Source organism: Capra hircus, chromosome 8, assembly GCF_001704415.2.
Source record: "Capra hircus breed San Clemente chromosome 8, ASM170441v1, whole genome shotgun sequence".
Taxonomy (NCBI): Eukaryota; Metazoa; Chordata; class Mammalia; order Artiodactyla; family Bovidae; genus Capra; species Capra hircus.
The window spans coordinates 65,655,866-65,672,935 of NC_030815.1; the positions used below are offsets into that span (position 1 = coordinate 65,655,866).

The window sequence follows — 17,070 nt, forward strand, 5'->3', positions numbered from 1 at the left end:
GAGAATGTCGAGTGATCAGAGATGATAAATTGTGGTCTAAAAATAGAAGTCAGATAGATGGCCTTGTTTAAAAGTGCACATCATAAGGCTGGTTTTAAATTTGGCATTTGATTTTAACTACGGTTGCACATTGCAATCACCTGGAAGGATTCAAAATGCTGATGCCTGGCTGCATCCCCAGAAATTCTAATTTAACTGGTTCCATGCCATGTGCTTATGCTTAGTTGCTCAGGTGGATTCTTTACCTACAATGTGGTCTGAGCCACTAGGGAAGCCCAAGAATACTGGAGTGGGTAGCCTATCCCTTCTCCAGGGGAACTTCTTGACCAAGGAATTGAACTAGGGTCTGCTGCATTGCAGGAGAATTCTTTATGACCTGAGCTACTAAGGAAGCCTGACTTGAACAACAGGTTTTTGAATACTCTCTGGTGATCCTATGTGAAGACAATACTGAGGGTCATTGCTCTCTATTTCTTACCTTTAATACCTTACCTTCAGGAATTTTCCTAATGCCAAATGACGCTTATAATCTTTCCTTCAGCTTTTATGTGCCAGGTTTTTTACTGCATGAGGGTGTTCTTCTATTGGGTTCTTTTCTGCCCGGGGCCTGGCTACTCAAAGTGTGGTCCATGGACCAACAGTATCAGCATCACCCAGAAGCTCTTAAAAATGCAGATGTGCCATCCGGACTTCCTGAACCAGAATCTGCATTTCACCAAGATCCCCAGGAGGTCTGCTGCATTTTAAAATTTAAGAAACTTGGACTTCCCTGGTGGTCCAGTGTTTGGGATTCTGCCAGTGCAGGGGACACAGGTTTAATCCCTGGAATGGGAAGGTTCCACATGCTAAGGCAGCTAAGCCCATGCACCACAACTGCTGAAGCCCAAGGCCTTAGGGCCCATGCTCCCCAACCAGAGAAGCCACCCCAATGAAAAGCCTGCAGCCACAACTAGAAGGCAGCCCCTGCTCACTGCAACTAGCAAAACCCATGTGCTGCAATGAAGACCCAGCACAGCCAAAAATAAATAAGTAAATAAATATTTTTTTAAAAGATGTCTAGTCCCGCTGCCTAATACAGAAGGGCATAATTATATACAACAGAGGAAGAGATTAATTCAATGGCTGTTAACATGTCATGCATGCATGTTCAGTCGTATCCAACTCTTTGCAACCTCATGGACTCTACCCCCCAGGATCCTCTGTCCATGGGATTTCCCAGACAAGAGTACTGTAGTGGGTTGCCATGCCCTCCTCCAGGGGATCTTCCTGACCCAAGGATTGAACTGTGTTTCCTGCACCTCCTGAGCTGCAGATGGATTCTTTACTGCTGAGCCACAGGAGAAGCCCATTAACATGTCACTCATTGCTTAGTGATGGATTTTACCAAGACATCCCCAGTCCATCTCCCCTGGATGTAGTCAGTGGGTGTTTTGCCTGCTTAGTGAAACTTGATTGAGTCCATCCAGGATCTTTTCCACCAGGAAGGGGGAACTTCTGAGGGTAATAAATCTCCATCCCTGGAGCATTCAAGTGCAAAATCCTCAGCCACTGGAAGCTTAGAACTGTCAATAGTAAGACTTATTCTTAATCTTGGCTTGACGCCCTCTCTGACATTATTGCTGTTTTGCATTTTATACTTTTTATTTTTTTCGAAAATAAGTTGGTGGAGATAGCTGATAGCTCAACAAGAAAGTATAAAATTCTCCCTTGAGAATTGACAATAAGTACATCAACCGTGAATTGGGTTGTTTAATCTTTGAAGTCCCCTAAAGCAAACTTCATGGGGAAAGGTGGAATTGTGCCAGCAGCTTTAAAAGTTAGGATTGCTTGCTTTTCTTGTTTGCTAAATGTGATGCATTTCTGACCCAGATACTCTTTCAAACCTTTACACTTAAATGATGGGTTTTATAGTTCAGGAGAGGAACAAATTCCTTCAAAGCTAAAGAAAGAATTTATCCAAGAACTTTAATTTAAAAGATAAAATATTTTGAAGCACTGACAGATACAGAAAGAACAATCTGTGTCTACTGTTTAATGACACAAAGTAAAATACCTTTAACATTTTGTATTAAAAAGTAAAAGAAAAATACTTTCCAAATCATCCATCATATTGAACATACTGCATACTCAGAATGCACGGCTAGAGTAGGTACTTTCCCATAAATATTTACATACTGATGCAACATGAGTCAGTTGTTACTGTGAAATAGATCATATGCACACACTTTAAAAAGACTATAATATTTCATAAAAAGAATATATATGGGTGCATCCTCTTGTCTACAAAATTAGCCATACAACACTTGAGGCTTCTGTTGCTCCTCTAGACTTTCATTCCCCTAGTTAAGTATTACCCTGCTTTTTTAAAGCCAGTCTTTGTATATTGCTTTTTTAATAATCTATCATCTATGTAGGTAACTTTAAACAATAAATTGTCTTGTGTTGCCACGCTGTTAACTTTTTGAAGAGGATAAACCTGGATTCATTCTTCTGTGACTTGCTTTTTCTGTTCTACATTAGTTTTTGAAATCTATCCATGTGGCTATGAATAGCTGCATTTAATTAATCTTCATGGATGTGTGGCTTTTTGATGCATATTGTACCATATTTTACTCTTCCCTTTTACCATTTTATGTTGATGGACATTTTGATTGTGCCCATTTTTGTTTTAAAAATGCTGTAAATATTAACGTAGCTGCTAAGAGACATCTTGCCAGTGATTTTTAAGTTTTTTCTTATGCATAAACTATCTGACTCCTAATAAGTGCAGTTAATTTAGTGAAACAACACTCAGTACTGGGGGTTCAGTGGCATGCTTCAATGGTTAGGATGAATGAATGAATGCTCAGGAACCCACAGCTGTCACACTGGTTGTGCGCATACACCTGGCCTTTGGCTTCATTACTATCTATTTAAGGATCCTAGAGAGCTAGAGGAAATGTGTTGAAAAAGGTGTAATAAACCTTTCTTATGTATTTTCATAAAATTGTGTTGATATACAGAGACCTGTCTTGTTAATATGGTTTCCGAAAAGAAACAGTGTCCCTAAGATGAGTGGAATTGCGAAGTTTAAACATCCCACGAGATGATATAATGACTCTTCTTCATTACCACTTTCCTATTTTTTTAATGTAATTCTGTGTTGGCACTGAGTGGCAAAAATAGAACTTGCAATCACAGCACTTTCTTCCTAACTAGTGTATAAATTTAGAGTAGCCTCTATAAGCATAGCTATAAATATCTAGTTGATTCTTACAGAACAGTTTCAGACACTGATTCAAATGAAGCCAGTCAACTGTATATATCTTACATCAACATAACAGCATCTTTTTTCCTAGAGAAAGACTATATATTGCTTTTAAAATTCAAGCCAAGCCTTTGCCAGATTAAAACAAATAAGTAAAACCAAAATGGACTAATTTACTGATGTTAAATAAAAAGATAGATACTATTTTTACTCAAGGAAAACCAGGAGAGGCAGGTCTAGGACCAATGAGCATGGAGTTCTGATTCTCAGTAGATTTATTATGTTCACAATTTTTATGCACATGTAGAACCTTTGCTCAAGGTTTCCATATTTGTCTCCATGACATGTTGGACTTTCCAATGCTGTTCTGGGTAAAGTAGGGTAGATCAGCTACAGCTTGAGCTCTACTCCTGAAAACTCTAATGTCCAAAGGGTAGCTTCTGTCAGTATCTGTTTACTTACTTCCCTGGTGGCTCAGACGGTAAAGCGTCTGTCTACAACCTGGGAGACCCGGGTTCGATCCCTGGGTTGGGAAGATCCCCTGAAGAAGGAAATGGCAACCCACTCCAGTGTTCTTGCCTGGAGAATCCCATGGATGGAGGAGCCTGGTGGGCTACAGTCCATGGGGTCGCAAAGAGTCGGACACGACTGAGCGACTTCACTCACTTCACTCACTTATCTTCTTGCTCAGTGTCTGTCAGTACCAGAGTATGTATGATGTTGACAAAGAAGTGAAGTTCATCCAATCTATGCTCTGTAGCAATATTGGGACTAATAAAGCCAGTGTTCCTGGGTCATCTAGGTGAAAACCAGTTAATGATATTTGACTTTTCAAGGAAAACAATACTCCCTGTTCTGAAATACTCCTTACCAGGTTTCCTTCCCATTACTGTTTTTCCTGATGGACAGTCAACTGCAAGTTTCCAATTATCATTATATGATCAGTCGAATTTTGTTGTGATGCTTCCCCATGAAAGCAGACTAGTATGGCTTGCTATTACAGTTTCTTTTTTTTTTTTAATTGAAGGATAATTGCTTTATAGTATTGTGTCAGTTTCAGCCAAACATCAACATTTTTTGTGTTGTTCAGTTACTAAGTCATGTCCGACTCTTTGCAACCTCTTGGACTGCAACATGCTAGGCTTCCCTGTCCTCTATTATCTCCCAGAGCTTGCTCAAACTCATGTCCATTAATTTGGTGATGCCACCCAACCATCTTGTCCTCTTTGTCCCCTTCTCTCCCTGCCCTCAGTCTTTCCCTGCAGCAGGGTCTTTTCGGATCAGTTGACTCTTCGTATCAGGTGGCCAGAGTATTGGAACTTCAACGTGAGTCTTCCCAATGAATATTCAAGGTTGATTTCCTTTAGGATTGACCAGTTTGGTCTCCTGCTATCCAAGGGACTCTCAAGAGTCTTCTCCTGCACTACAATTTAAAGGCATCAATTCTTTGGGGTTCAGACTTCTTTATGGTCCAACTCTAACATCCATATATGACTACTGGGAAAATCATAGCTTTAACTATATGGACCTTTGTCAGCAAAGTGATGTCTCTGCTTTGTAATACACTGTATTGCCTTGTCATAGCTTTTCTTCCAAGGAGCAAGCATCTTTTAATTTCATGGCTGTAGTCACTGTCCACAGTGATTTTGGTACCCAAGAAAATAAAATTAATAAAATCTGTCACTGTTTCCAGTTTTTCCCCATCTAGTTACTATTAAGGGATGGGACTAGATGCCATGATCTTAGTTTTTGAAATGTTGAGTTTTAGCCAGCTCTCCTCCTTATAGTTAGGGTGACCATATAATTTCAGGACACTTTAGCAATGAAAGAGGTGATTTCAGTAATTATTGCAGGACCACAGCCTAAACCAAGGCTCTCTGGCCACCTGAAAATCTATTCCATCTTTGGCCTGGCAATCTCAGAGCACACTATCTTACAATAAAAAGGGTCATCTATAAAATAACAATATTTCTAAAAGTCCCATCAGAGTTCTGTGACCTAGGTATCACTTTTTAAAATTTTATACACCCTGCTGGGTGTCTTTTCGGGGCTGTGCTGGGTCTTTGTTGAGGCATCCAGACTTTCTCTAGCTGTGGCACACAGGCTTAGTTGCCCCGCTGCATGTGGGATCTTAGTTCTCTGGCCAGAGATCGAACCCACATCCCCTGCACTGGGAGTCGAATTTTTAATCACTGGGCCACCAGGGAAGTCACAAGCTATCCCTTTTTCCTTTTTGCCTTTTCTTAGTCTGAACTTTTTTTGTAATTTTCCTCCAACAGCAGTTTCACTAATAGTTCATTGTACATAAATTTTTGGTGCCTGCTATTAGCGGTAGTGGAAAGTAAAGCTTTAATAAATTCCCTTCTATTGAATCTTTGTACTGCTCAATAGCATACTTGCAGTACGGAGTTGGGGAATATTAAGTTATGTTCAAAATCCCCTGAGTGTCCTTCTGTAAAACGTTAACAGGCCAGTGAGCCTATGACAAGTCTAATGAAGTCTCATCTGAGGACCCATTCTGGTGTATTGACATAAATGACAATTTATCTGACATCCTCAGAGGTACTTAAACTTCTGAGTCCCTCAGTTGTGATGGATATCTTTCATTAATTTAGCAGTAACTACTCATTGTCCACTTCACTGTCCATCCCAAATCAGGTCATTGATGAATGGCCCACTAGGGCTTTGGGGCAACCATCTGTATGGAAAAATGTCTCCTGCCCCAAGCTTCTCTTGGGCTGTGGTACCCTTACTTCTTGACTTTTATATCATACCTGGAGAATAGAACACTCAATGGTTTGACCTTTCCTTCTCTGAAGTTTCACTTTCAGAAAGTTTTCCTTGTAACTACTGGATATGGTTTTTCTTTGTCCTAACAGGTATAGTTAGATACTGTGATGTGTTCTGGATGAGTTTGAGGATGGCGATCTGGAGAAAAGGAAGAAAACAGAAAAGGATTAACAGGGATTTCACAAAATTGTTTATTGACTTCATGTTTCCTATGTTTTATCCTAACAGTCTTGGTTACTAAGTGCAGTAAGTAGAAGTCACCTAGAAGATGCAAGGGCTTCCTAGGTGGCTTAGCAGTAAAGAACCTGTCTGCCAGTGTAGGAGTTGTAAGAGACATGAGTTCGATTCCTGGATCAGGAAGATCCCCTGGAGGAGGGCATGGCAGCCCACTTCAATATTCTTGCCTGGAGAATCCCACAGACAGAGGATCCTGGCAGGCTATGGCCCGTGGGGTCGCAAAGAGTTGGACATGACTGAAGCGACTTAGCACAGCACACAGCTCAGCATATAGCATATAAACATATACCAAGTTTCTTCCAAATATATCCAATCCTTCAGAAATCCCCTTATAAATGAAAATGTGTGTGTTTTCACATAAGACAAGAAAATGGTAAAGGAAAGCTGCAGAGTTAAACACTTCTTTATGATATAATGTTAAAATTGAAATGTCAAAGTCCCTTTGAAGTTAATTTCTGAGGTTTCATTGTGCCTTTAATGGTTTCAACCTGATGCAGTCCTTGGTTTGTTTTGAATTCTATTTGTCAGAAATACAAACCATTAAAGCCTCAGTCACTGAAAGAAAAGTATAGAAAAACTGTGTGTATTTTATGAAAATTCTTAGGCAGAAAGCTAGCATCCATTATGCAGGAACAAGAAGAGGCTCTGTCTTCAGTTCTTGCTCTTTGAAAGTACACCAGCAATTTCAAGACACAAGTACAAAGAGAGATGAATGAAAAACACATAAGTACAATGAGAAAAATCTTTACTTTATAAAATTAATTATTCCCTTTGATTTAAAAAATAAGAATCTTATAAAATAACCCCAAACTGTAAATATTAACATAAGAATTTCTGAATATTAAAGTTATTGGAAAATACAAAGCAAAATAGTTAAAATAGTTCCATAAATGATATAAATGAAACATTGTAAGGCAAAGAATAAATAGGGAAATTTCATGTCAAGCATAAGATTTGCTTGACAGTTTTTGGTAATTGTTACAATGTTAATCATTTAGAATATTGTCCTTGTTTCATATTTGCAGATGAAAATAAAGTGTTCAATTCAGTAAACACTTTGCGCTTTTTTCCTATGTAGAGTTGTAGCTTTCATTCTGTAGGAAGCTGCCTCTGCATGGGAGTTTTGCGTGTGGGTGGGTTGCGGCTACTGCTGCTGCTAAGTCGCTTCAGTCGTGTCCGACTCTGTGCGACCCCAGAGACGGCAGCCCACCAGGCTCCCCGGTCCCTGGGATTCTCCAGGCAAGAACACTGGAATGGGTTGCCATTTCCTTCTCCAACGCATGAAAGTGAAAAGTGAAAGTGAGGGCGCTCAGTCGTGTCTGACTCTTCGCGACCCCATGGACTGCAGCCTACCAGGCTCTTCCACCCATGAGATTTTCCAGGCAAGAGTACTGGAGTGGGGTGCCATTGCCTTCTCTGGTGTGGGTGGGTTAGTAGGGGTAATTCTTTGCAACAACACCTGGAAGGTTGAACGAGTAGCTGTGATGGGCAGAGAGACAAGTTGAACTGCAGTGCAGTTGCAGCAGAAGCCTCTGAAGACCCCAAGGGGTTCTCTGAAACAGGCATGCACTTTAAGGAGGTCCCAGTTGAAAAAACTGGTGTGCAGCCACTGTGTTGCATCACTCCATTGCATCCTCGGGCACTGTTGTTCCTGAGGACAGACACAGCCTTATGAGAGCTAGCTGTCTGAAGCCTAGCTGTTCCTAGGGAGGGCCTCAGTCTTGAATAGAGGGGAGTAATGGGATCTGGACTCTGTACAGCAGGTTTCTCCAAATTGTTGCCTTTTACAGAAGCATTTCATGGTGACAGCATCCTCTTAGCCTAACTTTCTCCATCCTCTCCTACATTGGCAGTCTTGCAGTAGGCAAATCTAAGAACTTGTGATTTCTTTAGGAGACAATTTAGGGGAGGGTGAGAGGACACTCAGAACCCTGCTGGCCCTACAAGAGGAAAAGAAAGCGGCTCTGGACCCCACTTGCTTTGATTTTGATTTTAAAGTCTTGTCCTTGTTCATAATCATCCTAAGAACATTATCGCTTGGGAGACCCAGGAGGATAAAACAGAACTACTCTGTAGGAATTGTGGTTGGTAACTGTACAGCAAACCAATTAATGGCTGTAACAGAATTTGTAAATTTGACTCATTATTGAAATTAATCAAAGGTTATTTCTTTTTTTCCATAGAACATTGTGCTGCTTGTTTTCTCCATTATTCACAATGCTGTATGGTTATGAGATATTGTTAATTTGTTTGTGTATTCATGTTGAAATATATTTGACTAAAATGCCTAATTAAAAAAAGAAAAGTAAGTATAAATTGCTATTAGACCAGTTATTATCAAAAGTGTTTTAAAATATGCCTGTGAATTCACACATGTGGATATTTAACAATATTTAGATGAATGGAGGGTATCCAGGTCAATTCTCAATTTAAGATTCTTTCCAAGCATTTGAAATTTATTAAGTCCTCTTATGCCTATAATTTTTTTTTCCTGATTCTGCTCTCGCCTTTAGTTCATCTAGTTTAACATCATGCTAAAAGGAGTGATGTCTTAAACGTGCTTTCAAAAAAGAAATCAGACTGCTTAAATTAAAAGTGCAGTAACTCTATTTGTCAGATTTCACATCTTCCCTTCCTCTCATCTCTCTGTAAGCCTGGCTTTAGTCATTATTTTTACAGTTTACCAATACCAACACATTTTGTTCTCGTCAGCTCTCCACCACCCTATCCATGTGTGATGTGACCTTCTCAAATGGTATTGTTCAGTAACTAAATCATGTCCGACTCTTTGGGACCCCATAGATTCCAGCATGCTAGGCTTCCCTGTCCTTCACTATTTCCCAGAGTTTGCTCAAACTCGTGTACATTGAGTCGGTGATACCATCCAACCATCTCATCCTCTGTTGCCCCCCTCTCTTCTTGCCCTCAGTCTTTCCCAGAATCAGGATCTTTTCCAATAAGTCAGCTCTTCAAATCAAGTGGTCTAAGTATGAGTGCTTCAGTGTCAGTCCTTCCAATGAATATTCAGGGTTGATATCCTCTAGGATTGACTGGTTTGATCTTCTTGCTGTCCAAGGAACTCTTAAGAGTCTTCTCCAGCAGTTTGAAAGCACCAGTTCTTCGGCTCTTGGCCTTTTTTATGGTCCAGCTCTCACATCTGTACATGACTACTGGACAAACCATAGCTTTGACTAAATGGACCTTTGCTGGCAAAGTGATGTGTCTGCTTTTTAATATGCTGTCTAGGTTTGCCATAGCTTTTCTTGCTTCAGGTATCTACTAGCAAACGGAGATAACAATTTTTGCTAATGAGAAATACTGTACAATATTTTTTCATAAAACTGTTCTTTTTTTCTCTCCTCTGTCTCCGCGTTCATTCAGGCTGTCCTGACAACAACAGCTCTCACCCTGGATGTTCTAATTCCCTGGGTGGATTTCAGGGCTGCCTGAGGCTAATTTCCATTGGCGACGAAGCAGTGGATCCCATCTCCGTACAGCAGGGGGCTCTAGGGAGTTTCCGTGACCTCCAGATAGACACCTGTGGCCTCACAGATAGGTAGGCAATCTCACGTCAGCATGCCTGTTTTCAGGGTGCTTTTTGTTTGTTTGTTTGTTTGTTTTAATGTTTAATTGGATGGTATTTGTTTTACAATGTTGTGTTGGTTTCTGCTATACAACAATGTGAACCAGCCATAAGTATACATGTGTCCCCTCCCTCTTGAACCTCCCTCCTTCCCCCACCCCATCCCACCCCTCTAGGTTGAGCACCAGCTTGAGCTGCTTGCATCATATGGCAAATTCCCACTGGCTACCTCTTAATGTTTTATATATGGTAATGTATATGTTTCAATGCTACTCTCTCAGTTCATCCCACCCCCTGCTGTTTTCAATTTTTGATAGTAGATTAGAAACAAATAAACTGGTGAAAAAGAGCATCTTCTTGCCCTTTCTCCATTCCCAATATTCTATTCCATAGGGGAAAATTATATTCATACAGAAAACAAAAATGAAAAACTTTAAGTAATCGTTTCTTTCCAATGATACTTTTTTAGAATACACACTGTCATGAATTTTCCTTGTATATGCCTCCAGGCTACTTAATTCATACAGAATACTACTGATGCTGTTATAATTATTGATGACTATATACTTTAGAAATTTTTAACACTTCAGAGAACAGATTAGAATATTCTTAAGAGATCATGGAGGACCCAGAAATAAAAATTCTGTGTGGTTAGCTGCATTCACCTTACATTCTCTATTCTATAGGAAAAATGAAAAGCAACTCTTTCTTTGATAAAAATCGAAGCTTTAGGGATTTCTAGTGATGGACACGATTGAGTGACTTCCCTTTCACTTTTCACTTTCATACATTGGAGAAGGAAATGGCAACCCATTCCAGTGTTCTTGCCTGGAGAATCCCATGGACGGGGGAGCCTGTTGGGCTGCCGTCTATGGGGTCACACAGAGTCGGACACGACTGAAGTGACTTAGCAGCAGCAGCAGCAACAGTGATGTTGTAAACACAGCAAAGAGTGGAGAGTATTCAGTTGCCACATACTGAGCATAGTACCACTTTACTGGAGAAGATAAAGGCAAAGCTTTTAAAGGCAAAGCTTTTAAAAGCACAGCTTTAAAACAATAACATATTAAAATTTCTAAGCATTGCAACTTTACCAAAGTTATTTGTTAGCCCTACTATCAGGCTTTTAAGTAATTTTGGCTAAAAGGGATGGCTTAATCATCACACATGCACCTTTTATATGTGCCTAGTATGTCTGACTTCTCTGCAATAGCAGTGCATTAAGTTTGTGTTGAACAAATGGGCACACCCCAGACATCCCCACACATCCACACACAGGGCACTTTTCAAAAGTTCACACTGCACAGAGTCCGTTGTGGAGTAAATCTAATCCAAATTTAACATTCCCTGTCATTGCCAATTAACTACAAGTTACAGCTCAATTTAGCAATGTATGAGAAGATCACAAATTCCCAGTATGTGAAATTCTGACTCACAAGAGCTTGATGCTTTAATGCAAATGCCCATGGCCGTATGTTCACATTCTATTCATTTGTAGTGGAAAAGATGATTTAAATAATTTAGAGAAAACTCTTAATACTAATTTTCAGATTATTTAAAAAATTTGGCACAGAACTATAGCATCATCTGTGTTTTAATTGCAGTCATCTCTGGAATCTTGAGTCTTGGGAGAGGGCTAGAAATGTTCTTTTGGACATAGAGTGCTGCCCTCACCCATGGGAATGACTTAGTAGGGCAAGAGGGTGAGAGGTCAAGTTCACAGGCAGTGGCAGAGTTGTCACTTCAGTCAGGAAGCTCAAAGAAAGTTATTTTAGTCCCTGGAGAATTCCATCCCAGCATATGTTGCAATCACAATATTTTTCTCACATAATGGTGGTCCCTTTGTGCATAAAAATTTCTTGTCCAAAAATAAAAAGGGAAACAAACATATTTATGTGTGTGTGACCAAAATAGAAAATAGAAACATTTTCCACATCACATTTTAAGAAGATTTTCAGATATATGTACTAATCTATGGAGACTACTGTAGTGTCAAGCTATCTTCTATAAAATTCAGGTTCATAGCAACTTTGTAAGTGGGTATAAAAATAGCTGTTGGCACTTTGGATGGCCTATATAGTCACTAATTGTAATTTTTTATGGCTCAACATCTAAAGACATGTCCTTATTCTCCATTCTTCTTATTACTAAAAATGTTCATTTTCCTCAGCCCTTTAGTCCATACCTACTAACTGCATGTCCAATGTACCATGAAATAGATTCACTTAAAAGCTCAGCAAAGCAGACACCCACGCCTGGGCTGTCTTTGGGCACTGTGCACTGTGCTCTGTGCTCAGCCATCCACCTAGCCCACAGCTCTGCTGCCCTGAGCAAGTCCTAATGTGCTCAAGTGAAGCTGAGCTTTATTATTAAAACACAGCTAGTTTTACAACTTCTATCCATCAGGCACAGGAATTAATAATTCATTGTGGCATTCCTCCTCACACTGCAAATACTGCAAAGATGTTTGAAATCTAAGGTGTGCTTAGAAAACTTTCCTGAGCCACACAAGGACTTGTCCTCATGATACTCTGCCTTCCTGTGGCTCTGATGTCACTTTACAGGGAAGAATTCCCTGTCCTTTGGGACGGGGCTGTGGGGTAAGGATAGCAGTGAGGAGAGATTGTGTCTTACACTCTTTGGGTTTTGGAAATTAGGATTTCACGTGGTGTGACTCAGGCTACATAGCCCCTTGCAGGTTCCTCTTAGGCTCAAGAATTTGCCATCCACAGCCATGGACTGTGTTGATGGGGTCACTTTTTCCAGTTCCACTGCTTTTGATCTAACATTAACCTAGATGCTAAATGCAAAATTGTGAAACATACCTCTTGTTTTTTTAATAAATAATACATTTAATAGAAAATTAATTACCACAAACTCAAACATTTTGTTTTTGAAAAAATCTTATACCCAAACAATTTTAGATAACCCTATAATATGCTTTATCATAGAAGAGGCATCTTCATCCTATTAAAAAGTATGGAATCTATTTGAGCAAGATTTTAGAGAGTTTCAACTTGTCAAAGAAAAAAAAAAAAAAAAGGCCAAGAAGCCGCTTTGTTCAAATGAGGGGCAAAGGGGATGGGCCCTGCTTGGGTCAGGCCACCTCTTCAGCCCCAAGAGGGTCTGCAGAACACCATCTGAAATACCACCTCTCCAGATACGTGGCGACTTTGCCCTTGACTGTCCATTTCTTTATTATTGTAATTTTCTGACTGTCAAGTTATGGATAAGGGCTTCCCTGGTGGCTCAGTGGTAAAGAATCCGCCTGCAATGCAGGAGACTCAGATTGGATCCCAGGGTTCGGGAAGATCCCCTGGAGAAGGAAATGGCAACCCACTTCCAGGATTCTTGCCTGAAAAAATTCCATGGACAGAGGAGCCTGCCAAGCTACAGTCCATGGGGTTGCGAAAGAGTCAGACACAATTTAGCAACTAAACAACAACAACGAAGGTATGGATGCCCCATCCTATGCATTCACCTAGTGGACCTCTTCAGAAAGATAAATAATGTGGATACCATTTATTCTACATGTGAATCCCACTGGTATAAATTGATTTTGAAACTCACAATCTTAAAGTTGACAAATTGTTCTGAAATTTGTCAGTAATTAACAATAAGCATGTCCAGGAAATATTTCAAAAATCTAATATTTATCCTTTTATTTTTTAAGTAAAAATGAGTTTGCCTATTTCTAGTTCTTACTGACAGCTGCGATTTTTTTCTATACTTTTCCAAAGAAAGTCAAAATAATTGTTTGGTTACATCTACTGGAATTTCAGTGTTTGAGTGCATAATTTGTACAGTATTAGAGGAGAAAAAAATCATAAAATAGCCAGATGTTCCCTTTCATCTTTTGTTTTTCCTACTTTCTTCCTAATGATGTTTGTTTTGCCTTTTCTGATTTCCAGATAAGTGACGGTAGGGGAGCAGAGTGGGATGAAATAGGGGGTGTATATTGATCTCTGTGCATTTCTACATGTTCACACTGTACTGTTTTCCAAGCAAAGTTCCTTTCATTATTGTAAATCTCTCTTGTTCTTAGTATAATTTGTAGTAGTTTGTTATGGCACTGCAAGAAAAATAATACAATATTCATGTAAAATTATTTATAAATTTATACACACATATTTTGGAGAAGGAAATGACAACCTGCTCCAGTATTCTTGCCTGGGAAATCCCATGGACAGAGAAGCCTGGTGGGCTACAGTCCATGGGTTTGCAGAGAATTGGACATGACTGAGCAACTAAGCATACACACATATTTTTTTTTTTTTAGTAAATTTCATATGCTTGCCTGTATTGATTGAGTCCCTTACAATGAACATTTTAAATTAATACACTTCATTTTTTAGAGCAGTTTTAGGCTTGCAGAAAGTATAGAGAGTTCTCCTCTATCTCTTTTTTTCCAGTCTCCCCACACACAGTTTCTGTATTTTTAACATCTTGCATCAGCGATGTACACTTATTAGAACTGATGAAATGATACTGATACATTCTTGTTAACCAAAGTCCCTGCTTTACATGGGCTTCCCAGCTGGTAAAGAATCCACCTGCAACACGGGAGACCTGGGTTTGATTCCTGGGTTGGGAAGATCCCCTGGAGAAGGGAAAGGCTACTGCTCCAGTATTCTGGCCTGGAGAATTCCATGGCCTATAGTTCATGCAGTCGCAAAGAGTTGGACACGACTGAGTGACTTTCACATACACACTGATTTACATTATAGTTCATTCTTTGTGTTAGACAGTTCTATATGGTTTTACAAATGCATACTGTTATGTCTTCACCATTATGGTATCATGTATAGTAGTTTCACTGCCCTAAAAATCTTACATGCATCACCTATTCAATCATCCCTCCCTTTTCCCAGCCTCCAGCCTGGAAATTACCAATCATTTTACTCTCTTCATAGTTGTGCCAATTCCAGATGTCATGTATAGGAATCATGTGCTACATACATAGCCTTTCATTTAATAACATGAATTTAAGTTTCTTCCATGTGTTTTGTGACTGGACAGCTCATTTGTTTTTAGAGCTAAACAATATTTTATACCTCAAGTTTATCCACTCACCCAAAGGACATCTTGGTTCCTTCCAGGCTTTCACAATTAGCAAATTATAAAAATTTACGTGCAGGTTTTGTATGGATGTTTTCAGCTCATCTGAGTAAATATCAGGGAGCCCAATTACTGGATCATGTAGTAAGAAGATGTTGAGTTTTGTGAAATATTGTCAAACTGCTTTACAGAGTGTCTGTGTCATTTTGCATTCCCACCAACAATGAATGAGAGCTCCTCTTCTCCTCATCCCTGCCGATATTTGGTGTTGTCAGTGTTTTGGATTTTTGCTTTCCTAACAAGTCTATAGTGTTATCTCATTGCTTTAATTTGCATTTCACTACTGACATATGATGCTGGAGATCTTTCTGTCTTTTTACTTGCAGTCTTGGTACCTTCTTTAGTCAGGTGTCTATTCAGATCTTTTGCCCAAGTTTTTAACTGGTTATGTTCTTCTTGTTGAATTTTAAGTGTATGCATGCATGCTCAGTTGCTGTTGTGTCAGATTCTTGCAAACCCATGGACTGTATAACCTGCCAGACTCCTCTGTCCATGGGAATATTGTAGCGGGTTGCCATTTCTTTCTCCAGTTCTTCCTGTATTTTATACCCCAATCTTTGTTAGATATATGTTTTATAAAAGCTACCTATTAGTCTATAGCTTATCTTTTCACTCTCTTAGTGTAATTCATAGAAGAGATTTTACAAATTTTACTGAAGTGCAAATTACCATTTTTTTCTTTTGTTGACTGTATATGAAAAGTCATTGCCAAACCAAGGTCACTTAGATTTTCTCCTGTTATATTCTGAGAGCTTAATAGTTTTGCATCTTGCATTTAAAATCTCTGAGATCTAGCCTGAGTTCACTGTTGTGAAAGATGTAAAACCTGTGTTTATAATATTATTTTTTTGCATGTGGAGGCCCAGTTGTTTTAGCAGTGTTTGTTGAAAAAATTGTCCTTTTTCAGTGAATTGCCTTTGCAGCTTTGTTAAAGATGAGTTGATTATGTTTGTGTAAACCTGTTTCTGGACCTTCTATGCTATGCCATTAGTCTCTTTGTTCTCTTGCCGGTGCCACATGGCCTTGATTTCTGTAGCTTTATAAAAAATCTTGAAGTTGGGTAATGTTAGTTCTTTGATCTTTTTTAGTTTTAATATTCTCTTGGATCTTTTACTTTTACATATAAACTTTAGAATTAGTTTGTTGACATCCATAAAATTACATGCAGTGATTTTGATTAAGATTCTTTGCCTCTATAGATCAAATTGGGAATAACTGAAATCTTGACAATTTTGAACCTTACCCTCCATGAACATGGAATATCCCCACTTATTTAGATTATTTTTGTTCATCAGAATCTTATAGTTTTTCTCATATATATCTTGCATATGTCTTGTTATATTTGTATCTAAGTATTCTGTTTTTTGATGGTGTTAATGTAAGTGCTGTGTTTTTTATTTTAGATTTCAGTTCATAGTTCATTTATAAGAAATAATCCTGCACCTTTGCTCCCATCACTTATTAGTTTCAGAAGCTTTTTGTTTATTATTTCAGAATTTCTACATAGACAATCATGTCATCTGTGAACAAAGATAGTTTTATTTCTTCCTTCCCAGTCTACATATCTTTTATTCCATTTTTTTGTCTGATTGCATTAGCTAAGACTTCCACTATGATGTTTAAATAAGAGTGGTAAGAGCAAATCTTTGCTTTGCTCCTACACTTAGAAGAGAGCATTTTTGCCCCTACACTTAGAAGAAAGCATCTTGTTTCTCTCCAATGATATGACGTTGCTCTAGGGTTTTGAAAGGTTTTTTTAAATCAAGTTGATGAAATTGCTCTCTATTACTAGTTTCCCTAGGTGTTTTGTTGTTACTGTTTTTGTTTTGTATTTTATCATGAATTGGTGTTAGAGTTTGTCAAATACTTTTTTTGCATCTACTGATATGAACTTATAGTTTTTTTTCTTTAGCTTATTTGTGTAATAGAGTGCATTAATTTTCAAAATTTTTTTTCAGATTTTGGAGCAGCCTTTATACTTGCAATAAATTCCGCTTGATTATGTTGTATATATTTTTATACATATTTGAATTCAATTTTCTATTACTTTGAGGATAGCATTTATGTTTGATAATGAAAAATTAAATAACCTCTT

General features: G+C 38.7%; 1 protein-coding gene across 1 annotated transcript in view; it reads left to right on the forward strand.

Annotated features, from left to right (window-relative positions):
- LOC102177239 (contactin-associated protein-like 3) overlaps positions 1-17,070 on the forward strand; it is a 233,095-nt gene that overhangs the window by 142,526 nt on the left and 73,499 nt on the right. The window contains exon 10 of the mRNA XM_013966094.2: positions 9,656-9,830. Within this exon, the coding sequence (XP_013821548.2) occupies positions 9,656-9,830 (175 nt within the window). The remainder of the gene's footprint in view (positions 1-9,655; positions 9,831-17,070) is intronic.